This window comes from Amphiura filiformis, chromosome 7 (assembly GCF_039555335.1).
Source record: "Amphiura filiformis chromosome 7, Afil_fr2py, whole genome shotgun sequence".
NCBI classification, from domain to species: Eukaryota; Metazoa; Echinodermata; class Ophiuroidea; order Amphilepidida; family Amphiuridae; genus Amphiura; species Amphiura filiformis.
Genome location: NC_092634.1, coordinates 51043068 through 51070695, shown reverse-complemented (window position 1 = coordinate 51070695; position 27628 = coordinate 51043068). Strand labels below are relative to the sequence as shown.

The 27628-nt window shown below is 37.8% G+C and overlaps 1 protein-coding gene across 1 annotated transcript; it reads left to right on the top strand.

The window, feature by feature from the left end:
• The first annotated feature begins 1774 nt into the window (after positions 1 to 1774).
• Positions 1775 to 23695, top strand: LOC140157300 (uncharacterized). The gene is made up of 3 exons (XM_072180442.1): positions 1775 to 1864; positions 11944 to 12125; positions 14818 to 23695. Exons 2-3 carry the CDS (start codon positions 11954 to 11956, stop codon positions 23325 to 23327), a joined length of 8682 nt encoding a protein of 2893 aa, XP_072036543.1. The 5' UTR covers positions 1775 to 1864; positions 11944 to 11953; the 3' UTR covers positions 23328 to 23695.
• Positions 23696 to 27628: the final 3933 nt, after the last annotated feature.

Below are 27628 nucleotides of genomic sequence, written 5' to 3'. Positions count from 1 at the left end.
AAGGTTCGCTAACTCTAATTAATAATAAGGTTCGCTATCTCTAATTTTAAATAAGGTATAGATAGCGGACCTTATTTGAAATGAGAGATATCGGACCTTATTTAAAATTAGAGATAGCGGACCTTTTTTAAAATTAGAGAAGCTAACAAACAGAGGGAGTAGGGTGACTGATCAGATGTGAAAATCTATCAATTGTGCACACATTAATAGAGTTTTAAGCTTAAATACAATATCCAGAGTATGCACAATGGGCAAGTGGACTACGGGGTAGTTTAAAAGGTGCTGAATTCACTATACTGCAAGAAATTTTTTCAATGTCAAAAAGAAATCTATGCCACTGCATTTACCAATTTTGGTATATCGAAGTCATTTTGCAATATTTTGCCTTACTGAAAATTGTTCTAAATTTGCCCAAATCTGAAATTTTGACAATTTGTATGAAAATTTTAAGTGGCGTACATTTCTTTTTGTAGCGAGCAAAAATAAAATAGGTTTTTACACTTTTTTTGACCAAAAAGGTCAAAATTTTGGGTCAAAAGTCCACTTTTTACAAAATTACCCACCCCCTTGGAAAAAAACCCACTTTTTCAAAATCAACACCCCTTAAATGCAATCCTGTGTATGGGCCTGAATCCAGCAACCTTTTGCGACAGAATAAATGAATGGTACAATTGCGCGTGAAGCAAAAAAAATTTACTGTGATATTTAACTGATGAAATTTGGTGCAAAAGTGGGATAAATTTGTGCATAGCGCACAAAAATGTGCACTTTTGGGGCTAAAATATGAGGTTAATTTGGTCAAAAACACACATAGAGGCATCAACATGGGGGGGGGGGGTAGTGGTTGTATGGACCATCTTCCCCGACAAAATATTGGGGGAATTTGCCCCCCCAATGATAGCCCTGCCCCCCCCCAACTCAACAAAAAAGTTGGCAACCATGAGAGTTACCAAAAAGTGCGGAAAACTTTTTTACCAGTAGCAAGAGCTAGCAAGGACCGCGAAATTGGCATAATAAGGGGTATTTAAGTTGGACTGTCCGAGAGATTTGACTGTGAAATCAGCAAAATAGGGGGTATTTAATTTACACTGTCCGCGAAATTTGGATAAAAGGAGTAGGCCCTACTTGAGAAAATCTAGTAATTTTTTGGCAATATTTAGGCCTAGTGTCATTGAATGGGTGTTTGAAATTCTAGTCATTGAAAACCACAACAAAGGGGTTTTTTTGGCCCAATTTTGTCCTCGATTTTGTATGAAAAAGGGGGTAAATTTGATGAAAAATCAAAGGGGTGTTTGAAAGATTTAGTAGGACTAAACTCTCATGGTTGCCAACTTTTGTGTTGAGTTGGGGGCCGGGTGATAGGCCTATGAAAACTTCCCGGGGAAATTTGGACTATTGGTAGGCCTACCGGTATGCGATGAGTCCAAATTACTTGGACAAAGTTTTTTGTGTGAAGAGGGCCCATTTTCAAATTCTCGGTGGTACATCCCAGTACCCAAACCCCCTGGCCCTGGGACCCAAACCCAACTCCAGAACTCCGCCAACTTCTGGAGGGTTGGGCCTAGTCTCCTACACAGCCAGTTTGCGTCGGTCTGACACTCGTCGATTCCCCTATGTTCGTGATAGCCACATACAGTCTGGCCCGAGACTAGGTTTGGCCTGGCTTGTGCAATGAGCCCCCAATTAGAAGTTTGTGGTGACAAGCTCTATATAGCACATGAGCAGGAGCAAAGGCAAAAAATGGTAAAAAACGCTGATAAAAATCTAATTTTCGCTGGTTTATTCCACACATGTACATATACAACATCGTCTAAATGTTGTAAACTATAGGCAGCACTTATTCACCTTTTCTCAAAAATAACAGGTAAACTGGTAATAAAATTAAGTAATTGTAAACATAATACGTCACTTACACGCATGCATGTACTTCTTCTACTTCTAGTTCTACTTCTACGTGATAATCAGCAGAGTCCAAAAGTCTGGATTTGATGCCGATGACTGGTGTAGGCACATGTGCGGAAACCAAAGGTGCAGGTGCGGTATTGTACAGGTGCGAGTAAAAAAGGCGCCAAGGCTTAGATGTGACTTGCAACCGCTCCCTTGAAGACCTCCTGATCACGTAACATGCTCGATTTGAGGTTGAGGGTTAGGGTACTTTTTTGAGGTTGAGGGTTAGGGTACTTTTTTCTGTTGCCGCGGCAACACAGCAGACGTAGGCATATGACTGTACAGGTATGCAAAAAATAATAAAATTGTACCTCTATCAATTGGCAACAGGGCAACAAACACTTAATTCGCTAAGCATTATTCAATCGCAGCAACACGGCACCAAACACGAAATTCACTGAAGTGAAGAAAAGTTTATACGGCAACAAGGCAACAAACACTACAATCAACGCAAAAAAAGAAAAAATCATCGCTCAATCTCAGCAACACGGCAACAAACATGAAATTCACTAAAGAATAGTTTATACGGCAACAAGGCAACAAACACTACAATCAATGCAAAAGAAAAAATCATTGCTCAATCTTGGCAACAACGGCAACAAACACGAAATTCACTAAAGAAAACTTTAAGCTTCCTTGTTGCCGTGTTGCCCTGTTGGTGATAACTTTTGCTCAATATTTTACCTTCTTGTTGCCGTGTTGCCATGTTGCTGTTCAATTTTTAAAAATTTAATGTACCGGTACTTTAGTTCCCTCGTTGCCGTGTTGCCACGTTAAAGATAACTTTTGCTCGAATTTTTGTTGCACATATTCTGCCTGTTTGTTGCCGTGTTGCCCTGTTGCTGTTAACTTTTGCTCAATTTTTAAAAATTTTGATTCCAGCTTGTTGCCGTGTTGCCCTGTTGCTGGTCAGTTTTTCTTGTTATTAATTTTATCTTGTTGAAGTAAATTCGTTTTTCTACCCTTAGTTCCGAAAATGAGAAAATGTCGTATGGATTTTCTTAAAGTATAAAGTCTGAAATTTAATAAAAATTTATTTTTTTGTGACCAAGCCAGTCGAACTTTTGAGCTACGGGCACCTGAACAGCGCCCTCACGAATTTCAGCCGACAATTTCGCCTCCTTACCAGTTCCGACAGCCTGTCACTAATTCACAATCGATTTGAAACATTTTTTGAACAGATTTTTAATGTTGAGGTCTTACTCTATTCCTTTCATAAAAACAAGCATGATTCACTTAAATTTAGTACCCTCGAGAGGCTCATACATTTCGCTCAGGCGCTATTTTTAACATACATAGGTACGGCGTATATAGGACTGGCAAGCGAGTCTAATTTTTAACCGGAACTATACAAGGTTACACCAAATGCGGAAGGATTTAGTGGTGTGCCCCCGTATGTACTGTGGAATACAGGACACTTCGCCCACAATGCACTTCGCCTACACGCAATTTCGCCTACACGCCATTTCGCCTACGTGCCATCTCGCCCCCTAATTAGCTATAGCGGCAATGCAACACAATGGCATTGTGGATGTATACTATCTATGCGCACAGGATGTGTGTGTATTCAGACTGTACTATCAATGATGTATTCATTAAATCGCCCCCATTGAACGGACGAGAATAGGCCTGAGCTACTATTCTAATTGTGTGACCACGTCCTGGTGTAGTCTTGAGAATAGCGATATAGGTCACATGATTGTTTTTAATGATCGTGCTGTGGTGATTTGAAGTTGAGAAGTATAGTTGTATTTCCCCTCACCTAATTTAGCTAAAGCGGCAATTAGAATAGTAGCTCAGTATTGCGTTTCCGCAAAGTGCATCAAAATTTAATAGGCGTACGTTTTTATGTTTCCAACGGTACCGCTTTTAGTCTTTTGGACTTTTGCATGTTTTCTAATTCTTTATTGGGTAATTTGTAATATTCGTCTTTTATATTTCGTAATGGTTTTTTTAGTGTTTGGCTTTGTTGTTGTTCTCGGTTCTTGCTATAATTTGTTATGTTGTTTAATGTTTATTTGTTTTGGATTTATTACAGCTTTGTCTGAGTGGATTTTTGGTTATATTTTCAATTTAGTTTTTTCCTTTAATTAGTGTACTGTTGTTTATGCTTTTCTTTGTTTGGTAAATTAATTTCTTTGTTTGGGATAGACCTATGGCTTTTTGCTTGTTTTTGTTACGTTTCTAGTTCTATTTTGTCTCGGTTTGGGTTAGTTATCCTTTTCTTTATTTTGTAGGCCTACTGTTTTGTAGCCTACTATACTAATTTGGTACGATCGTATTGTTTTTTGTATATTATGCGTTTTTGTTTGTTTTATTTTGTCTGTATGTCTGTCTGTATTTTGTACTGTTTCCTTTTGATTTTGTTTATTTGGTATTGTTTTCTGACATGTTTGGGGGTTGGGCATTTTTGTTGTCGTATTTTTGTTTTCCATTATGTTTTTCTTTAATTTTTTTTTTTTTTATATATGCTTTTCTTTGGTCTTGCTTTCTTTTGGATTTAGGCCTTTTTGTTCTATTTTTATGTTTGTTTTTCTACTTTTTGTTATGTGTTATGTTATTGTTTATTCTTATTATTATATAACCACTTTTGGATGGATTTCCGTGGTTCCTGGTGGGTTGTTGTTGGCATCTGAGTCTGACTCGCGGTAGGCCCTATCTGATCGGTTTGGTTTGGGTCCAAGTTGGTCTTTTATAATTTTCCTTTAGCTCCCGATAATAATATGATCGGCGAGCTAATACACAGATTGTAGGCGCTGGAATGAAATAGCAATTTTCTTCGTTTTACCTCATTTGTTTGGCTCGAAATTAAAAGGGATAATGCGATCAGTAGGCCTCGAGCTATCAGTGAAAAATAACATTTAAATAGGAAGCTATTTTTTATGCAAATCACACATTATTAAAGGACCACTTCGTATGAAATGGGGAGGTTTTGTGTAAGAATATAATGTAACAACAAAGTAATTATATATAAATATAACATATTATTGTCTTTCTGTGTGCCCACGGACAAACAAAGTATTTAAACGAATTTAAAAATATGTATAATATTGTACTATAGTCATATATTATAATGTAAGAGATGCTTTTATATTTGTGTTGTGTATGTTATTTTTTATTCTTTCTATCTTTTTTTTTTCTCCAGTTATTTGTCTTTTGTCCTGTTTAATATGCAAAATGAATAAAAATTTTTTTTTTTAAAGGACTACTTCATATAACTTCCAAATCTGGGAGTTTGATAAACCTAGATTTGAAAGACACGTAGGCCTATGTCATGTGCACTTTATTCATGCATATCGTATAATTTATATGGGTGTTGAAACTTTGCTTTATAAAACAAACTGATAATGATGATTTATATGTTTAAGCTAGTACTCTATGTCGTACTCAATGCTATTTGATAGTCCGACGAGTAGGACCTTTTTTTCTTTATAGTTACCAAACTCAGACTATGATCAGTACTAGTATCTCACATGGCGTAAGAAATACCATGAAGACGAATCGCGAAAGTTCCTTTTCGGGTGGGGCGGTTATAGTGGACTTTCACAGTTTATCTTTCTTGACTGGCGAGAACTACTCTTTGACCGTTCCTCATCAGGGATATCCCTTTTAACAAAGGAGCACCTGCGCATATGATGTAGCATAAACACCGTCATCATGATCTGACTCGTTATACTTAATTGCTTTGGCTTCAAGTATTTATCATGTATCCTATATAATATATTTATTTGATTCAAATGCAAGTAAGGCTTTAGGTATTAGGTATTTTAGTCTCAGCTCAAACCAAAGTCAGAAAGTTTGAATTATTTATGTATTATGACATGACCATTGACAATACAATAACGCTTCAAAGGGAAAAAAAAAATTAGGCCTAGGCCTCAAGAAAGAAAGAACAGGTTTGAATAAAGAAAAATTAAGGACATAAGGAAAGAACGACTTTGGCCTTATGCTTGAAGGAAGAAACCGGGTTTAACAATTATAGTTTGAACCATGTGATTACCGACGGAGTGCAAAACAAACATTGGACGGGAAAGAGAAAAAATGATTATAATTGGTGTACTGAAATGACATGTGGAGTCCTTCTTTCTTAAATTTCTTGGTGACAAGCTCAAAGTCGAACCTTCCCCTTATTTCTTAAGTTTCTCCTATTAATTTAGTGTGCCGAAACTGAGCTGTCAAGAGCCGGGGCCAAGAGATAAAGCCATATAGTGTAGGCCTTCGATCGTTTTACATAATACGTTTCAACCCTGATCATACTGATTTTTTGGCATTGTAATGTTTAAACATATCCACTGAGTATACATCAAATTCATTCTGTTTGTAAGACATCGGAGCTACCCTGGGAAAAAATTTCAAATAAATGGAAACATTTTGTGTAATAAATGTGTTTATTGATATACGGGCTGTGATTTAATTTGAAACTTCACGTAACTCGTTATTTTCCCCAGATTTGGAAGATGTAGGTTGTTTGGCTTTATATACCGGTACAGGTATGATTCATTTTAAACTTCATATAACTCGTTATTTTTCCTAGATCCTGTTAACACGCGCACCGCGTATAGGTCTATCAAATACCATACATGATTTCAATTTAAACTTCATATAACACGTATACAGCATTATTTTGCCCCTAATTTTGCCTGTTCATGTGCGCACCGTCTACGAATAGGTCTTCCCTATCTAGGCTTATCAAACACCCAGATTTGGAAGCTATAATTACTCGGATGTCGTTTGCATGATCAGGCTGGCCATACACACAATTAACACTTGTCTAAAATAATTCCTTCCTTGTTTCAAACACCGAGAAAAAAATTATAATTCGGATGTATGCACGCAAAAGTAACATTTCCCATTTCCGCGCTTGATTCTTCGAGATGTATTCGTGAAGGGGTGTGTATGGAGTGTTAGGTGGGGTGGGGGTGTGGGGGTGGACGTAAAGAGAACAAATAAACAAACAACCAAAGTCAATGAGAAAGATTACAGGAGAAAGAAAACAAAACACAGATTCCAGATTCAGTTTTATGCGCGCAAAAGTAACATTTTCCATTTTCGCGCTTCATTCTTCGAGGTGTGTTCGTGAAGGGGTGTGGGTGGAGTGTGAGGTGTGTGTGTGTGCGGGAGGGGACGTAGAGAGAACAAATAAACAAACCAAAGTTAATGAGAAAGATTAAAGAATTACAGGAGAAAGAAAACAAAACACAAGTTCAGTTTAATGCGCGCAAAAGTAACATTTTCCATTTCCGCTCAATTCTTCGAGTAGGGACTATGTGTGCATGTGTTCAATACTGCTCATGAAGGGGTGGGTGTGTGTGTGGGGGGGTATGGTTAAAGGTTTAGTATGCCTACATCGTCAAATATCCCATTCCTGCATATACGTGCATGATGATACGTACATTCCAACCCGTGCTGCACTCCAAGAGTAGGCCTACAAATGTCGGAAACCCCGTTCTTCTATATAGGCCTACAGAATTTCAGCTTCAGTTTCCTCTGGTCTTTAAGTGAAACTAGTAGGAGACCCGGGTCCCCGGCCGTATATATTTAATATTATTATTTGCGGTCATAAGGTATTTCGTGGGCAAAATTGTGCGATAAATAGGAGTAGGATAAAAAAAAGAGGCCTTTCGGGGGCAGTTGCTAACAAATGAGAAATGAGGCCTTTCGAGGGAAGACCCCCCCCCCCAAAAAAAAGTTCTTTCTGGGCCATATTATAAAATTTAGGACTTTTCCTACAAAATGGTCTTGGGAGCTGGCCTTTTGCATGAAAACAAGAAGAAAATGATGGGTCTTTGGATGTGTAGGCCTATTAGGTAGCGCGTTACTAATAATATTTGACAAAGAATAACCCCAAATTAAAATTTTACCGAAATCGTATTTAGTATTAACCAGTTTTGCAAACATTTGAAACTTTTTCTTCTTCGCAAGCCTCCAATAGGCCTACGTCGCAAGCACAAAACATATAATATTCTTGGGGTCTTAATCAAACTGAGAGCATACTTGACCCGGGACTTGTCAAGCAATCGATCGTACATCAGTGTGTAAGGCATGCCGCATGCGCCGCGCGCGGGGCCCGGGACTTGTCAAGGAAGGTATGTCGGTGTATTCTGGCATTTTTGCGTGCTCAGAATCACGGTACCATGCATTGATTGAACATAATCACATCCGGCGTTTTCGTGTAAGTGGTAGCTAATATCCGCCGCTAACACGCGGTGCAAAAATGGGGCATACGTCACTGCACAGCACCCCACAAAATATCTCAAAGCTGCATGCTGCTGGCGTTTATTTTGGTAGTTGTGCGCATTTGTCTTTGAAAAAATTGCCAAATATTTTTTCCCTTAATTGTTTCATTAGGCTATGTCAAAGAAGATCTCTGATTTAATATGCAAGTTTTAAAGGTTTTGAACATCTCAAACTTTATTTTAACTGAGTTTGAGTCGGTAAAATGAATGATTCGGTTAAATAAAAATACACAAAACTCGCAATTAGAGCTTTTTTTTGCCATATTATATAAATTATTAGGCCATACTGGCCATAATTAATTTAACACTAAAAAGTATGAACTTATATGAAGTAAGTAAACATAATTTGTAAAATAAAATAACACATTTCAAATATATAATAGGGGCCTAATTGTTCAATCATGAAAACATACTTGTAAAAATAAAATACCCCAAGTAAAATACATAAGGATTTAACATAAAAATACATTTATAAGGCCTAAATTTCGGACATATTAAATTAATTATTGTTCGTGAAAATATAAGCTAATAATAAGTGATGCAGATGATGGGAAACTTGGAATCAACTTTCATTTAATACCCTTATGATTTTGCCATAATTCAATGGCTTTCCTTCGTCTTCGTGTGCATGGTCCGGACTTACAAGCACAAAACATGTTTTAACACGGCCCGCAATTACAAAATTTTTGTTGCGCACACTACCCGTCCTCCAAGGCTGGCAAGTAAAGACTTCCGCGAAATCGCCGGGTATGACATGGGTAAATCAATGGCACTGTGACCGTATAGCACGCAACGTATCCAGTATATTCAATTTCCGGGCCATTCCGTGGTTTGGCTGGCGGTGTGCAGGCACGCAGGGGACTTGTCAAGCAATCGTCGGCAGCAAATACCCGCGGTGTAAAAAGGGGCGAAACGCATAGCACATCAGGCCCTCCCTCGCGCGGTTTGTTTTAAATTTGTCTCGGAGAAAATGGCAAAATTTATTTTAAACACTTTATCACGTTATTAAAAGCAGGCTGAAAGTTTTAACAATCAATGGTATCTGGGAAAATATTAAGAAAATTAAGACTGCCATATTTTTCTTTATAATTATCTTCATAAAAAATTATCTTCATAAAAATTCACGTATAACACTTTAACACGGTTATCAAATTATAAAAATGCATGTTGAAAAATGCATACACATATTAAAATATTTAAAATATTGTTATAACCACATCAGCACGGTGTGTTAAAAACCGAACATAATCTACACTTTCGATCTGACGCTTTATAGTGCATGGTTCATCAGATCATCATTCACAGGCTGATGTATATTTCAATTCGAATTGGTCTGGCTTTTTACAGTACAGTGCCAGGTTTTAGTGAGTCAAAACACGAAATAAAATGTAAAAAACCGCTAAGTAGGACCAAGGCCTGTTATATCATGTAGGCCTCCGGGTAGACCTATTATTCATTATAAATATTATGCTGCGTATAGCCTATTGCAATGGGTTTTTTTTAAACTATAAAGCAACAACAAAAAAGGCAAATCATGCATGATATACAAATGATTGATCTTCCTTCCATTCTTTCTTTCTTTTTATTTCTTCCTTTCCTTCCCTTTCTTTCTTTCCTTCCTTTCTATTCATAGACACTCAAATCACCACCATCGGCCTGAAAAAGCTGTTCAAATAAGTTTGGCTAAAACTTCACCATTTTGGCCGCCATTTTGAATTTTGGAACATAAGGAAGCCATTTTGGATTTCGTAACTGTCTAAATGACTTTCTCATGTCCATAAACATATATTTAGACACCAAAATCACCACCATTGGCCTTAGAATACATTTTTAGTAATTTTGACCCCCATTGTAGGGGCACCCCCCGAAAAAGCAATTTGGGCACATTTTTAATTAAAGTGGACTACGGGAGCGTGTTCTACGCAAAATTTCAGTCTAGAAACCGTATCAAATATAAAGTGAACACTATTTCCCTTCCGCAATCGCCATTGCAATGCACTGCATTGCATAGGGGGCGAGATGGCACGTAGGCGAAGTGGCGTATAGGCGAGATGCCGTGTAGGCGAAGTGCGTGGGGGCGAGGTGTCCTGTTTCCTGTACTGTGTATTACAATTATCATATTGTATATTATTGGGAATTGGATTGCGTACTTTTTCGATGTCTAGTGAGCAAATTTCTTCAATATTTTGAGAAAATGATGTCAAATTTTTTATTCTATATATTGTTTAGTATTAATGTCTTTTGCCAATAGTATGTTTAAAGTTGTAATTTTGTATTTTTGATCGCAAAGATCGGATATTTTCGTTCCCGATTCGAATTCTGAACCCTTCGCAAAGGTGCCGATTTTGGCAGAACTTTGACGATAATTTTGCCTTTTTGGACACTAAAATGCATTCGATCCTTCATTTTGTTTCAACCGAGTCTTAAATTAGCAAGCACAATAAGGTTGGTACCACTTTTATATACATTGATGAAATTTTAAAGATTTTTTTTCAAGTTTCTAACCCCCGCGCAAATCGTTAAGTGTGTATTTCCCATTGACATCCAAAATGGCGTAAGCCAGTCCTTAATATACATAGGTACAGCGAGTCTAGTATTAGACATGGAGAACGTGTTTCTTTCAAGCTCGCATTTCTTACAACTCCCAGTCGGAGCCGGGAGTTTCTTGGAACTGGTTGCACTGTATAGTTGTTGAAACTTCATGGCAGAGCCCAGAGTTGCAATTATTGGACATGGCACACACATTGATATAAGTATTAAATTTTGTCTAGTTTTGCAATTTTTAGCAAGCCGAGAGGGGGCGGCAAGCAATTTTTGGCTCACATTCATGGGGAGGCAGACCATGTTGAGGGATTGAGAGCCTGGCTCAATGCAATTTTCACCATTTCTGAAGAGATTTTGAACATATTTGTCTATATATATATTTCTGAAATATTGGTGTTAAATTTTATATGAAAAATGAACAAATAAGGCTCAGATTGTACCAGTGAGCATATCCCTAGAGCTTCCAGGGCCCTTACAAATTTTATAGGGCTGGGCTCTAAGGGGCTGTGCAATAATTATGAGGCCCCCCGGGGGGTAAAATTTCCAAACGGCTCGCCAAAAATCGCTTGCCCCCCTCTCGGCCTGCCAAAAATCGCTGGCCCCCCCTCTTGGTCCGCCAAAAATTCTTTGCCCCCCCCCCTTGCACATGCCAAATTTTTAGGATCCCAATTTCCAAACCTTAAATGGTCTATATACATGTTGCGAGCGCAGCGAGCAGGAAAATTTGCATATATTTAAGCGTTTCCGTACCATTTTCCTAAGCCTTTTTAGCGCGTTTTCTTTAAAAGGGGCCCCATGAATGTGTGCCAAAAATCGCTTGCCCCCCTCGACTTGCCAAAAATTGCTTGCCCCCCCCCCTTTTGGCTCGCCAACAATTTCTTGCCCCCCCCCAATTTTACCCTCCCCAGGGCTCATAATTATTGCACAGCCCCTAACAAGTTTGAGACCCTGTGCACTAAAATTGTCAAAATAGCAGTATGATCTGCATGCACAGATTCATTATGAATTTCAATTGAAATGATCAAATTAACAAACAATCCTGATGATGAACTTTTAGGAAACGCTTTCCTGGTGAAATCAGCCTGTAGAAATCTAAATTCTGTTATTTTGTACCACATTGTGACCGAATATGAACATATTCTGATTTACAAAAACTATTTTCACCCGGCAAGCCATTACCTAAACACAAGAATTTTGCCATTTTTTTCCTGTCCAGATTCATCAAGATGTCCTCACAGAAAAGGAAGCTGCATTCTGAAGATGCTGAGGCTTCACCATCCAAGAAGAAGACAAAACATGCTTCACCATCCAAAAAGAAGACGCAAGATGCCAAGATCTTTCCAAAGGCCCATAAAAGACCAAGAAGTTTGTTTGAAACACGAATAATTATTAGCAGTGGTGAGTATGCCAGATATACATGTGAAAAGTTGTGCCCTGTAATGCTAGCTTTTAATCGACACCCTACTTTTAAAAATCTAATCTGTAATTTATAAAACTAAATTCTTTAAATAAGTGCATACATGTATCTCAAATCGAGAAGAATGTATATTGCTATTTGCATCCGAACTAAACATGTTCATGGAAAAAAATGGAAATTAGTGTTTTCATGGTGTTATAAAGTTTTGTTCTGTAAAATGTGAAGATGTGGTGCTTTTAGGTATACATGAAATGATTCAGTGGCGTAGCGTGGGTCATCTGATTGGGGGGCACCGACCATGATTGGGGGGCACTAAACATGTTCATGGAAAAAAATGGAAATTAGTGTTTTCATGGTGTTATAAAGTTTTGTTCTGTAAAATGTGAAGATGTGGTGCTTTTAGGTATACATGAAATGATTCAGTGGCGTAGCGTGGGTCATCTGATTGGGGGGCACCGACCATGATTGGGGGGCACCGTTTTTTGGCAATTTTCCTATGGGATTTTCTAAATTTTGCAATCGATTTAGGGCATGTGCACCCCGTGCCCTATGACGCTACGCCGCTGAGATGATTCATGTACATGTCATAGCAAATCAATTTTTAAACACAGGTCATTCATAAATCTGTAAATTTGTTTTAATTTCACTAGAAATAATTTCTTAAGTCTGCAATTGACTCATTTACATTGGAATACACTGGAACTTATTCTAAGAAATTATGCATTGTGGTCAATGTGGTGTAGAATCCATTTAAGTGAGAATCAAGCTTGATCCTTGCAAGGGATGTTGAGGAATCCGTTGAGGGAATCCATTGAGGGAATCCGATGAGGGAATCCTTTTATGGAATCATTGTTTAGATTTTGAAAATTAACCTAACTGTATAAAATGTAACAAAATCTTATAAAACAAAACAACTGCACATGCATGCATCCTACATGATGCCATGACGAAACCAGCTAAGTCATACGAAGGGCGGTCAATAAGTTTGTAGAACAAGGTACTTGAAAGAGCTCTAGCCAAATTCTTTTTACCTCGATCTTGAACATAATCATTGCATACATGTTACCTTAATGCACCTGTCGCAATTTTTCTTGAAACCTATATCAACAAAATGGAAGTCTTCCGATTGCTCTATGAGCCACTCTTCAATGAAGGCTCACCAGTATTGATCACCAGCAAACTTGATATTATGAAGTTAGGGCTTTTAAAAAATTCTAAAATAGGTTTCACTAACTGGAGGCTGTGCCTGGAACACAATACAGTTGCTTTAGTTAACTGACCCCTCTCTATCTTGTGAATGACAGCATGACAAACTGAGAATAGGGTACAGGACACAATCCAAGAACAGTCCCATTCCTACCATCAACCTTCTTCACTCAAATCAAAATTGTATCAAAATTGTATGATTTTTGCCTATGATTGTACTTTCATTTGGTAATTAAAAGAACTGTCATCAAGACTTTCCCTGAATTTCAGAAAACAGCAATGAAGACCTTCCACTATGGGGACCGAGTGATGACCTTCTAAGGGGCGGGAGATCCAGGTGCGTCCACTGAATGGACTCATAATTTCAGTGATTAATTTATGTCTTATCACCTTAGCCTATAAAGATGAAACTTGTCTGTGTCATCATTCTAAGTGTCAAATGGTGTCAATTTTGTGCATAAAGATTCTGGGACCCCGTTTAGGAAACACCTTGGAATATTTACCCAAATGTTAATGGATTTATGCAATGTTGAAAACACTTGTATCAGAATTGTCATATTTTGTGACTATGATTCACCATTCTTGTTTGGTTCTCTATTCATTATCAATGCAACTGTACCAGCACATAAATCATTAGTGGTGTCATCAAGTCTTATGGCCCTTGGATGATCTTCAAGGACACTCATTCCATCCTTGAATGCTAAGGATCATTTCATGTTGTTGAATAGCAAGGACTTCATCACCATTTACAGTAACTGTACATTGTTAAATTTTATTTGAGTTTTCATCATCGTCAGAAGAAATTTTCATTTTTTTTCCCACTTCTGGTAAGTACCTCCTGTGAATTCAAGGAGGTAGGCTTCCTATGCAGAGTGTCATGCCCATAATACAGAGTGTCATGCCATAATACAGTGATGCAAAATCGAATATTTTTGCAGTAATGTTTGAAGGCACAAGCTTTCAAATGCGACCAAATTCATTACCATGAGACAAAGTAGCATAACTTGTTCCACAATCTTTTTGACCGCCCCTCATATATTTCTGTTCATTGTGAGCTGAAATAACAAGGTAATGTGAAAGTAAACCTACTGGTTATTTTGGCCATTTAGCATGCAGTTCTATAGGAAGACGTAAAGTCAGAATTCTTTGAATTATGACTTTATGTCAAACTTTGCTCTGTTGACCTACAAACACAACAAATTTGGCCGATTCCATTTAGGTGCAAGTTGGGACATGTGTAAACATTACAAATATGCAAAAAAAAAATCTGGTTTGAAAAAATTAACCAATTTCATATTATAAGATTGTACGTTATGGCTTGTTCAAATGATGTATTCCTGTTTGCATGCCTTTAAAACCAATTGTGTTCATAAACTTAGTCATTTCCTTTTAAGAGTTTTGGAATGATTTATTGTTTTGATATTAATTGCAAATGCTGTTTCATTTTGTGTGATTTGTATTCCACAGAAGAGAGTGATTCAGACTTCCAAGATGATGCTGACAATGATTCTGATTGGATTGCAGAAACAAAATCAAAGTGTTTGTCTTCGGAGGGTGAGAGTGACAGAAATGAAGCAACTGATGATACTACAAGGGATGCAGAAAAGGTGACACAAGGTTTGAAGAAGAAAAAGAAAATGAAAAGGACAAAGAAGGGTAAGAAGGAAATGAAAACTGCAGTACGTAGGAAGAAGGAGGAGGGTGTGACTCATAAAAATGGTGCAGAGGAAGAAACCTGCGACATATGCATGAGGGGTGTTAATAAGTACCATATGAAGAAACATAAAGAGGGACATGCACAATATGAAAGATATGAAACCGCAACTGGTGTGTATAAGTGTTTCAATTGCCTGAAATGCTATGATGATAGATATAAGTTAGGTGCTCACAGACGATATTTTTGTCCTTTGAATGCCACGAGTGAAAAGAAAGACAGTGCAGAGGACGGTGGCACTAGTAAAGATGCACAGCAAAGCAAAAGCAAAAGTATGTTCAAATGTGACACCTGCAGTGCTCAATTTGAAAGTTTCTCAGATTTACAAGAACATTCTAAAAGACACAGTAAAGGAGGGACTAGATTTGTGAGGTGTCCAAAATGTAGTTTAGTATTTTGCTCTTTTCATAAGCTGAAAATTCACAATACAGTTGTCCATATCAACAAAGGGTTGGGTGTGTACAAATGTAAAGTTTGCGATAAAGGATTTGGTTCCAAAACACTACTACGGATTCACAAGAAAGATAAACATGGGAAAGATGGTGTTACATATAAATGCCACTACTGTCATCTTATTTATAAAACATGGCAGTTGCGACAGCATCATATAAGGTTGAGTCATGCGACAAAGTATGTATGTGAATACTGCGGGAGCACTATTACGACGAATATTAGAGCATCACATCAAAGAAAATGTAAGATGAACCCCAAAAATCAGCAGCAATCAAAAAAGCAGAAACCTGTGAATGCTGCACCATGTAGTAGCAAAGAGACCTCAAGTAATGTTGCATCGGTAACATCTCTGCAAACTCTACAGCCAGAATCTGTTACATCACTGGCATTAAGAAAACAACCACATGCTGAGTGTTATGAGTGCAAGAAATGTTTGATTACATTTGAAAGCAAAAACAATTATGTCATACATAAAAGAACTTGTCAGTCGGCCACCGAAAGGGAAGTCAATAGAATCTATGCATGTGAAGCATGTCCAGAGATCTTTAGCAGTAGTCTGAAATTATGTGTACATGAGGCAGCAGAGCACCAGTCATTGTTTTGTATAGATTGTAGGGAAATCGTCCCAGATGAGGAGACACTAGAGATGCATGTAATGCTTGAATGTCCAGAGAGGTACAAACTATTCTCAAATAAGACGCACAGAGAGGAGATAGATACCAACAGAGATGCAGCAGAGGTAGTTGAGACAACACAAGAAAATGAGAAAGCTAGTAACCCTGTAAACAGTTCTCCGACAACATGCACAGATGTAAATATTGAGAATGTGAATAAACAAATGAATGATATTCCCAGAGATGAAAAACCGAACATATCTGGAATAGGTGAGGGGAATGCGGGGAAAGATGTAAACAATGAAAATGCTTCTTCGGATGACAAAAACAACCAAACACATGATGGCCAAGTTATTGTCTGTAAAATGTGCTCCAGGAAATTAAAGACATTTCATTTAAAACAACATGTAATGGCGCATAAAAAGGACAAGCAGCAGCAATCCAAGACTGGTCAGTTTAAATGTCCACATTGTTTCAACCGATATGATATAAAAAGCAATTTGAGTGTACACAGACGGTTTCTTTGTCCACTTCAAGATCTGCAGGAAGATTGTATTGGTCATACTTGTGGCATTTGTCTTGCAACATTTGAAAATGTGGATCTTTTAAGTATACATAAAATGATCCATGTTGTTCATGTGAGAGTCACAGAAGATGAGAAGAGGATAAAGTTGAGGAAAGAGTCTGAAAACATTACAGATGTGGAGTTTGACGAGGTAAATAGTGAAGGGTTAGATAAAAAGAGTACTTCCAATGATGGCATAAAACATGAAGAAATGGGCACAGATATTCAAGACAATATGGAGACAGAATTAATGGATGACAGTACACAGGTGTCAGAACAGATCTGTAGCAGTTGCAATTTGGAGTTCACTTCTGCAGCAGCCTTGAAGGAACACCAGAAACGTGTGTCATTGACTGAATTAAAGTATCCTCAACGTTGCCAGATGTGCAGTGGACATTATAGGCCAGTAATTGTAAGTGCATGTGACCATTTGCAGCACAAAAAGCAGTTCAAGTTCTTTTGTCAGTTTTGTGGATGGCACTTCGAGAATAACAATGGTCTAGAGAGACATATAAACCATTTTCATGACTATGAAAACAAGAAAGAATGTCCTGGGTGTCATCAAATCTTTGGTCCTGTAGAATACCAGCAGCATGTTGAGTACAATAGAAAGGAAGTAGAGCGTTTAAACTGCAAATGTTTGTCATGCGGGACAGTATTTGTTAGTCCAGCGGCATTAAACATCCATACAAAGCGATTCAATAATAAGTGTGATATTTGTTTGAAACATTTTAAAAACATGGAGAGCCTGACAAAGCATAGAAAGCAGTATCACAATGTTTATAGTACAAAATGCAGATCAGAGCAAGATTCGAATCACTGGTGCAAGCATTGTGATAAGTTCTTTGAGAAAGCCAGCCTACTTTCAGCCCATGTGAAGAGTGTATTGGAAGAAGAATCATCTGAAAGCCTTTTGTGTTCATGGGAATATAAATACTCAACCTGCTTGCATTGTGGAATCACCTATACAAATCATTCAGATTACAGGCTACATAAATTTATTTGGCGGCATGAATGTCATTGTTGTAATTGTCATTTTCAAAGCGAAAAACAGCTCAAGAGCCATTATCAGTGCACACATGCTACTCGAGAAAATGTTGGCATGCCCCAGATTTTTAGGTGCAAATATTGTGGGCATTCATTTGACACATTAAGAGACAAGATAAAGCATGAATCCAAAACCAAAAATCAACATAAAGGCGGCATTCGTAAATTTCCATTATCATGTGTACACTGCAATGAAATGCTAGATACAGTATGTCAGCTGGATGTCCACAGAAGAAGACATAAACAAAAACCGGCTAAACCGGCTATTGTATCCTGCCGGTTTTGTCGATTAGAGTTTACACAATTTTTCAAAAAAAGAGGGTTTTACCGGCATGCAGTGATAATTGATAAGAAATGTGAGGCTTGTGGTATGAAACTTCACAGTACCTGTCATCAGAGAATCCATATGAAAAATATATGTCATGGAACATGTCAGTGTATGTATTGTGGAGCTCAGTTCAAAAGTATGTCACGTAAATATATCCATGAGAAGGGGCATTCTCCTTCATGGGGGCAGGCTAGGTGTAGTATGTGTGTTAGGGATCTGGCATGGTGTCAAATTACTGACCATAGGGAACATATGAAAGGTAAACGTTGTGCATATTGCCTTGAAACTATTCCATCAGAAGACCACAAGATTCCTCCACATCAGAGATTACAAAACAAACTCTACCTTTGCAGCTGTGGTGAAACGATTCAAGCAACATGCCAGAAGAAACTTCATAGGGGCAAGTTTGTATGCTGTAAGTGTGGTACGCATTTTGTAAGATATCAAGAGCTTGTTACTCATTTGGTGAAGTACAACATTGGTAATGTGCACACAACAATCACTGCATCAGAAGATAATTCTAGACTGATTAGTAAGAGGTTGTTAACGGAGATAGCAACATGGGATACTGTTGAAGAGGAAGGAAAGACAATGTATGTGTGTTTGTATTGCGGAGACAAAGTCAATACCTATGAAGAAATGATGCATCACAAATCAACCTTTAAATATGAATGTCCTCAATGCAAGAAACATTTTAGGACTCCACTGGCAGCTAATCATCATTTCATGCAGGTATATCATGACACTTGTAGGTCCCAGCCAGAGATTACCAAGAAAACAGGTGGACCTATGAGTGTTACGAAGAGAGAGACATTGAAAGCAAAAGATGACATATTGACACAATATTGTCAGCAGTCTGTATGTGATGAGCTTTATCAACAAGACAAAGAAAATGAGCAGCATTCAGGAAGAATGACACTTCAAATTGGTTTTGAAGAGTATAGTATTTTACCTACCAATCCTGCCAATGTCAAAGAAGATATTGCATTGGATGATAGCAAAGCTCAAAATGGATGTCCAGTGTCTATCAATGAGCTATCACAAATGGCTATAGAATCCTCACCTAATGCAACCAAATCAATCAATGGTTTGCAAGAGTATAGTATTTTAACTACCAACACTAGCAATATCAAAGAAGGTATTGTATTGGATGATAATAAAACTCAAGGATGTCCAGTGTCGTGTAGCAATGAGATGCCAGTAATGGCTAGTGACTCAGGGCTTAGTACAATCAAGTCAATGTTTACATCATTGGAGTCTTCATTTGGTACAATCAAATCAATCTTGACATCATGTGAAGCCAAGAGTGTGGAGCAACAACCTGCCGAAGAACATGACAATGCTATCAAAGTTCCACGGCAAGCAGCTGGAGAGCAATATACTTGTATTCATTGCAAGAAACAGTTCATTTCTAGTAATTCATCATCGAGGCATCTTCAACACACTAAAGGACTTTTGTACACCTGTACAAAATGTGATAGATCATTTGATTTGGTATGTGGCTTAGAGTATCATATAGCATGTATGTGTAAACATTGTGGAATGCATTTCAGTAGTATCAAAGCCAAAAAGGATCATGAACAGCAATGTGAAGATGCAAAGAGAATTGCAGACTGCAAAGTTTCGAGTTCATTGGTCAAGGATGAAAGGGAAGATGTGTTAATTGCATCTGTAAAAGAATCAAGAACACAGGCTGTGGAAGATGAAGAATTGATGCAGAGAGCTGTTGAAACAGATGATGGAAGTGATGAAGAAACGGACAATGCACCTGAAGCTGAAGGTATGGAGGTTGTTTCTAGAAATGAGGTTGATGAAAACAGGTCATCTGTGCACTCTAAACAGGATGATGTTGATGCAGTTAAAGGTGGTACACCTACAGAAAAGGAGACTGATGTTGTCAATATAAAACTTGAGATTAAAAGGACAATAGAGGAACGTATTGAGAAAGTTTGTAGTGAAGTTGAAGCGAAACTGTCATCTGTGCATTCTGTTGATGGAGCCAAAGATGACACACAAATTAAAAAGGAGAATGATGATGTCAGTACAGATTTTGAGGTTACAAAGACAGAGTTAATTGATGCAGTGGTGGACAGTGAAGCAGGGAAAGAAGTACTTTCCCATCAAAGTAAGAGGGTAAGGACAATCAAAGACAAAGAATTATCTCGACTGAGCTTGCGCAAGCCAGTAAGAAAAAATAGTGTACAGAAGAGAGCAGTAACAAGAAAAGGCAGTCTACAAAAGGGAGCAGTGACAGATGAAAAGAAGTGTGAGTTCTGTTTGCAGACGTCGTCAAAGCTTCCGAAAAAACTTGCCAAAAGCCGCCCTTGTTATCAAAATGATGAGTCTTTGAAGTGGATGCGATGTGTCTGCTTACACTGCAATCTTGAATTACCCACCAAATGTCACGTCAACTTTCATCTTGATATGTTTGAAAGGTGTACAAACAAGAAACATGGGTGTGGAAAGCATTTTACCACACTTAGGTCAAGTCGTATGCACTCCTGTCAGTGGTGTGGCCTTTGTGTGGAAATTAGTTTTGGGTCAAAGAAAGACTTAGCAATGCATAAAAAGATCTGGCACAAGATTGGGTGTGAAAAGATACCAGTACCAAGAGCATCACCAGGCCAGTGTGGATCAATAGACCAAATAAAACCTCTCAATACGAGTTTAGAGATTGAAGCAACTAACTGCACAACAAAGTCAGATGCTGCTGAAAGTAGTCAGCCAGTTAGTAGAAAGCGAAAGCAAAGTAAACAAGAACCAACAAAGAGACAGAAAACCACTATGGCAATTGCAGAGAAAGCACACAAAGCATCAAAACAAGTGATATTAACTGCCACATCAGACGGAGTAAACCCAACCCAAGCATTAAATGCAGCTATGCCAGTTTCTTTGCCAACTCCTAGAGTGAGCACATATGTATTACCAGCATCCAGCACAAAGATCCAGGATGTGCCCATTTCTAGGCCAATATTTGGTTCTGATGCATCAGGACATTCAGATTCTGAATTTCCTTCAGAACTTCAAAATAAGTTGACATCAGTTCAAAATAAGTTGACAGCAGTACTTGCATCACAAGGTTTGGAGCGCAAACTTAATAAAATTGCACTTGCTGCAGAAACATCATCCATCAGAAGAATGCTTTTAATTGGAGAGGAAGCAGAAAACCATTTTGTTGAATGTGTCACTCTAAATAACCAAAGTTACCTGATATTCAATCATCCAGCAAGTTATCAGGGGATACATCCTGAAAAACAAAATGACAAGAAATTTTCTGTTATGATCATACATAAAGATCACTTTTTAGATCAGAATAGGAAAACAAGTTGTGAAATGGGGAGTCCTAGACGAGCACGCCTTGTGGTTAAAATTGGAGAGTCTAAAGTACACACCATTGAGAGGTTGAACAATTTACCAGGGAACTATACATATATAGTAGAGTTGATAACATCACTTCCTGTCACCTCAAAAGAAGTGACCTCAACACTTGCTACTATCACCCCAAGACAAGGGAACTCAACCATATCTGTTACCACTAAAGAAGTGAACCCAAGACCACTGCTCATTACAAAAGAAGTGAACTCAGCATTGCCTTTCACCAGCACCATTAGAGAAATAAACTCAACCCCAGCTGTCACCTCAGAAGTGAATTCTGTGACACCTGTCACCACAAAAGAGAACCCAATACCACTGTTCATCACAAAAGTAGTGAACTCAACCAGCACCAGCACCATGAGAGAAGTAAACTCAACCCCAGCTGTCACCTTCAGTCATCAAGCAACACCAAATAACCAGATTGCTGCTGAGGCTATGAAGGATTTAGCTCACATTGCTGCAAAAGAAGACCATGAATTGAGTAGTACATTGGTAAAAAGACAGCTACCAAAGCAAACTCAGCAAGCAATGTCACAGAGTGCTGCTGAGGCTATGAAGAATTTAGCTCACATTGCTGCAAAAGAGGACCATGACTTGAGTGATACATTGGTAAAACCGCAGCTACCAAAGCAAATTCATCAAACAATGCAACAGAGTGCTACTAAGCTTGTCCGACTTCGACTTGTTACAGCTGGAAACCCATCAGGTAATGTCAATGTTGCCATTTTACCAGGTGGTTTGGTAGAACTTGCTAACATTGAACTTGGTGTGACAGAGCAATCATCAATCGGAAGAACACTTTTAATTGGCGAGAAAGGAGGAAACCATTTTGTTGAATGTGTCACTATAAATAACCAAAGTTACCTGACATTTAATCATCCAGCAAGTCATATGGGGATATTGTATATTGCACAACAAAATGAGGAAAACCTGTTTGTAATGATCAAGCGTAAAGATCAGAACAGTAAACCAAGTTGTGAACTGGTGAGTCTTAGACGTGCACTTGTGGTTGACATTGGGCAGTGTAAAGTGCACACCATTAAGAAGTTACATGGTTACAATTGTGCATATGTAGTGGAGTTGACAAAAACGCTACCTATTACCAAACAACAAGTGAACTCAACCCCTGTCACCTCAAAGGAAGTGCAGCCAACTCTACCAATCACCACAAATCAAGTTGACTCCAGACCACTGGTCACCACAACACAAGTGAACTCAACAGTATCTGTTGCTGCAAAAGAAGCAAACTCAAGACCACTGGTTACCACAAAACAAGTGAACTCATTAATGTCTGTTGCCACAGAAGGAGCAAACTCAAGTCCACTGGTCACCACAAAACAAATGAACTCAACAGTATCTATGGCTGCCAAAGGAGTGAACTCAAGACCAGTGATCACCTTGGAAGAGGTTAACTCAGCATCCCCTGTCCCTACTGTATTTGTTGGTACCAATGGAAATATCTACGCACTTGACACTGACAGTAGTGGAAGCAGATCAATTACCAACACCTATTTTTCTGTTGTTCCACATGGATTGATTGGATTTACTGACATCTTATTTGATACCATACAGGCATCAATTACAAATACACTTTTACTTGGGGAGAAAGCAAACTCACATTTTGTAGAATGTGTTACAATCAATGATGAAAGTTACCTGAAATTTAATCATCCCGGAAATTATACTGGAGTTATCACTTCATGTGAGGAACTTATCAGTGGAAAGAAACGATTGACAGTGACTATTGCGCCCAATTCTAGTAGTAGTGAGGGCGCCAGTTGCATGGAAGCACTTGTGGTGAAAGTTGGACAGTATAAAGTTCACACTGTAGAAGCATTACTTAATATAATGCATGTGTATTCAGTGGATTTGTCATTATAAATAGTAATATTAATTGAGGTACATGTCAGTGGTTAAGTGCAATATTCGCCTATTGCACGGTTCCGCCATATGCGAGAAGAGCCTCAAACTGGCAATAGACATTAAAGGAAGTATTGCGTAACTTAACGCAATGTTATTTGACTGGTTCAATTCCCATTCATGCATGCTGCCAGATCGAGGCTCTCCTTGCATATGGCGGAACCGTGCAATGGGTGAATAGTAATAGTTGTATGGACAATCTTTGACTAAATTGAGGATTATTAAAATATAGGTAATGCACAAATTTAGTCTTAAAAACAGTTAATTAAATTTTGATGAAATAATTAAAGGAGTATTTCGTGATCCTATCATATCCTCTTTTTATGAAATTTTTCAGTAGATATCCAAAAAAAAAGCTTATTCCCAAAATGTCAGTTGATGTATGATTATGTATATTACACTGTTCCATATTGTGTTGTAATATTGTGTTGTAATTTCGATCTGGTATACCAGAACAAAATTCAAATTTCACGATATCTTTGCTAAACGAATTATTCTGCAAGAAATCTTTTGTACATGAACATTATGTAGCCAGAGGTTTTCAGTGATATAAAAATCTCACCTTTTTTTGAGAAAAGTGGGGGATGATGCTGTGGATCACGAAATGCCCTTTTAACATGTGAAAAACACTAAGTAAACGAATTGAAACACAAACAAACCACCTGCAAAATGGTTGATACAATATTGCACTCACCTGGCGTGTGTTTGGTCACTGTACAACAGGGGTTCTCAACTAGATTTGCTCGCGGGCCACGGAGGACCAAACTCATTTCAAAGATGTGTGTTTGAGGGCCAAATACACACCTTGGTTTGCTAAAAATGTTTACTGTACATGTTAGAGCTGTTCCAGGGCCAACCACACTGGTCGACAGGCCGGATCTGGCCCGCGGGCCGCCAGTTGAGAGTCCCTGCTGTACAATATAAATGGGAGTGGATATGACATTTAAAAGGGCATTTCGTGATCCACAGCCTCATCCCCCCACTTTTCTCAAAAAAAGTTGAGATTTTTAATCACTGGAATACTCTGGATACATAATGTTTATGTACAAAATATTTCTTGCAGATTAATTCGCTTAGCAAAGATATCAAGAATTTGAATTTCGCTCTGGTGCACCAGAACGAAATTACAACGCATTGTCTATGGAGCAGTGTAATACACATAAACATGCATAACTCGCAAACACAAAATCGGAATCAACTGAAATTTTGGGAATATGCTTTTTTTCGTGGATATGTACTGAAAAATGTCATAAAAAGAGGATGCTAGGATCACGAAATACTCCTTTAAGTGACTTGTTTCCTTTAATTAAGATGGAATGTATATCAAAAAAGTAGTAGTTTCATCTGACATGGTGATATATCCACCAAAATGTATTACACTGTTCTATGCAACTTTATTTCTGATGGACATTTTATTTTTGAACAGACCATTCATATCAGGGGCATACAATTCTACAATTCGCTGTCATAGTGCATAGTAACCATTGGCTCATACACCTGTTCCAAATTTTGATATGCCATTATTGCCATAGGCTTTGTGTTGTGATCATTTCGATCAGTGGTTCGTAACAAAGAAAGCGTGATCCAGTTGACCTGGCAACGGCCATATTGTAACGTGGACTACAACAGCGTAGGACATAAATGAATAATTTGTATAGCCCCCTCTGGAAATCTACTGCATTACATGTACTTGCTCAATTAACATTTTGTGCAAATTTTATTATAAACATGAATACAGTTCTTTTTTATAGACCTTTCCATTTTACATGTATACATGTATACATGTAAGTCTATGGCGATGAATATTAGAGAAGGCGGGAAAGGGTGCTACATGTATAACCTAAAAAACAGAACTGCAGACTGTCTGCAGACAATTGAGAAACAAAATTTGCATAGAATGTTACTTGAGCAAGTATGAATATAATTAAACGATAGCGCGCGGACAGAGGGACGGACGGACACGCCATAATTAGTATTAAGATACTTAAGAAGGGGTACATGTAAAACCAAAACAAAGAATCCGCTACCTTAGTGGTTATAAAACAAATGGTATATGATACAAAAAAAAAATGTAGTGGTGTAGCCAGTGGGGACAGTCCCCTTTTCATCATGGTTGTCGGTAAGTCTTAGGCTTTTGTTGCACGACAGGCCTTGGTGAAAAAATAATTGGGGCCAACAATAGATAATTTTGTATTCACTGCTTGTGCAGGTGAAGAAACAAAATGTTGCTCACATACTTCAAATTTTTGATGATTTTTTGCCTGTTATGTTGCCATAATGAAGTTTCTTGAGCCCAATGGGAAATAAAATTTGGGTCAACAATTCACAATTTCCATCAGAAAAAATATCTCCATCGGTACATTTACAAGTTGTGCCCCCCCCCCCCCCCCGGTTCTGAAAACCTGGCTATGCCACTGGTGCATGGGCCATTAATTGTTATACATGATTTTTTATCTTATTTCTGAAATACTTGAGCATATTAACTCAGCATTGGAATTGGATTGTTTTGAGCATGACTCCCATGTATAAGGTTTCTTATTACCTACCTTTAATACATTACACAATGTAGATACATTTTCAAGTTTTTATTGTACTTTAATAAGTATCAAATATACTTTTTCCAGACATCACCAATCAATCGACGCGATATTGGGTCCAGCATTCAAATTAATCTCAAAATAGGGCTATATGCCTAAAATAGGTTGATTTTTGCTGAAATATACTCCAGCCCTGAGCAATCAGTAATTTGCTAGAATTAATTGAAATATGATTTTGACATTTTTGGAACAATCATAAAAACTGTAATGGTACAAGTGACTGAAAGAAATCTGATAAAAGGTAATACTGACATTTAACAAGTTTTTCTATTATCATGCAAATGAGACTGTCAAATTTGGAAATTGTAGTTTTAATATGTACATATGTGATGCAATCAAGCAAAATCAGTCAAAACTCGACATCAGTTTCTTATACATGTAGGATAGTAAAAAAAAAAAAAAAAAGCTGCATTTTCCAGAAAACCCCATTGAAATTGATCAACCAGTTGCAATGATATGAGCAATTGAAGAGTGTCTAAAACAAGAGAAAACAAAAGAAAATATTCCTTTGTTTGGCTATATCTTAAAATCAATATTTCCGAGTTCCAACTGATTTAGCGGGATTGCATCACATATATTTGACCTGATTAGCACCCGGGTACATAGCTCAAATACAGGACAGGGTGTCTCAGAAAGAACAATTTTGTTTTTGTGTAAATATTTTGATCTTGTTATGAAACAAAACGGAATAGTATACCACAAAGATTTGCCTAGTTGTGCACATGGGCTCCTAATAGGGTATTTATGTACAAATAGACAGTTCCTTGGGCCTCCTTGTATTTTATAGGAGAGGGCACTTTTAATTTGTGCCTAAAATATCAGTTATCATATCAGTTATGTCAAGGGAGCCAACATGTGCCTTTAAGCAAATCTTTACATAATGTTATTGAGTAAATGTGTGTGAAAAATATCAGGGTTATTATAGTATATAATGCTAAAGATAGCTAGTTGTACATTTCGTTGATGGGCAGGAAAAAACCTCCTATGTGTCATTTGATCCTGAAGTGAACATGTTTAAAGCAAAACCCCTTATGTAACTGGTTTGCAGTTTTATTTTAAACATGTTCAGGGGCCACAAACACATAGGTTTTTCCAGCCCAACGACAATTTGTAAATAGATAAGGAGCAGTGTTTTGTATAAATGATGGTTATTTACCAGCGAAGTGTTATGTGTAATCCAATTATCACTATAGTATAACAACTGGATCATGCTTTTGAGTCCTGAATCATGATTGAAATGATCGCAACACAAAGTCTATGACATGTACTATCAATTCCAAAAGGAGCGTGATCCAGTTACCAGGGCCTGGATTTCGACGAGAATCACAGAATCGATTCTGGTAATGATTCTCACTGCACTTACTGTATCATACAGTAAGTGCAGTGACTGTGATGGATGTTGATTCTCGTAAACCAAGACAGAATCTAGGCCCTGCAGGTGAATGATAAGAGGCATTGCAGTGAACATACACATGAAGGCATTTGTTTATCTGTGCCCCTGTGGTCCATCCACCATGGGGGTCAGTTGTTATAACATGATCAAATTGTCCAAGATACACCTATCCTGTAAACATGCTTCAAATGTTCCTTATCAGAAGTGATAAAAAAGTAAATTGTTATATTGATTGAGGATGCATAGTTTCATGTTTTATAGTCAAGACAGTC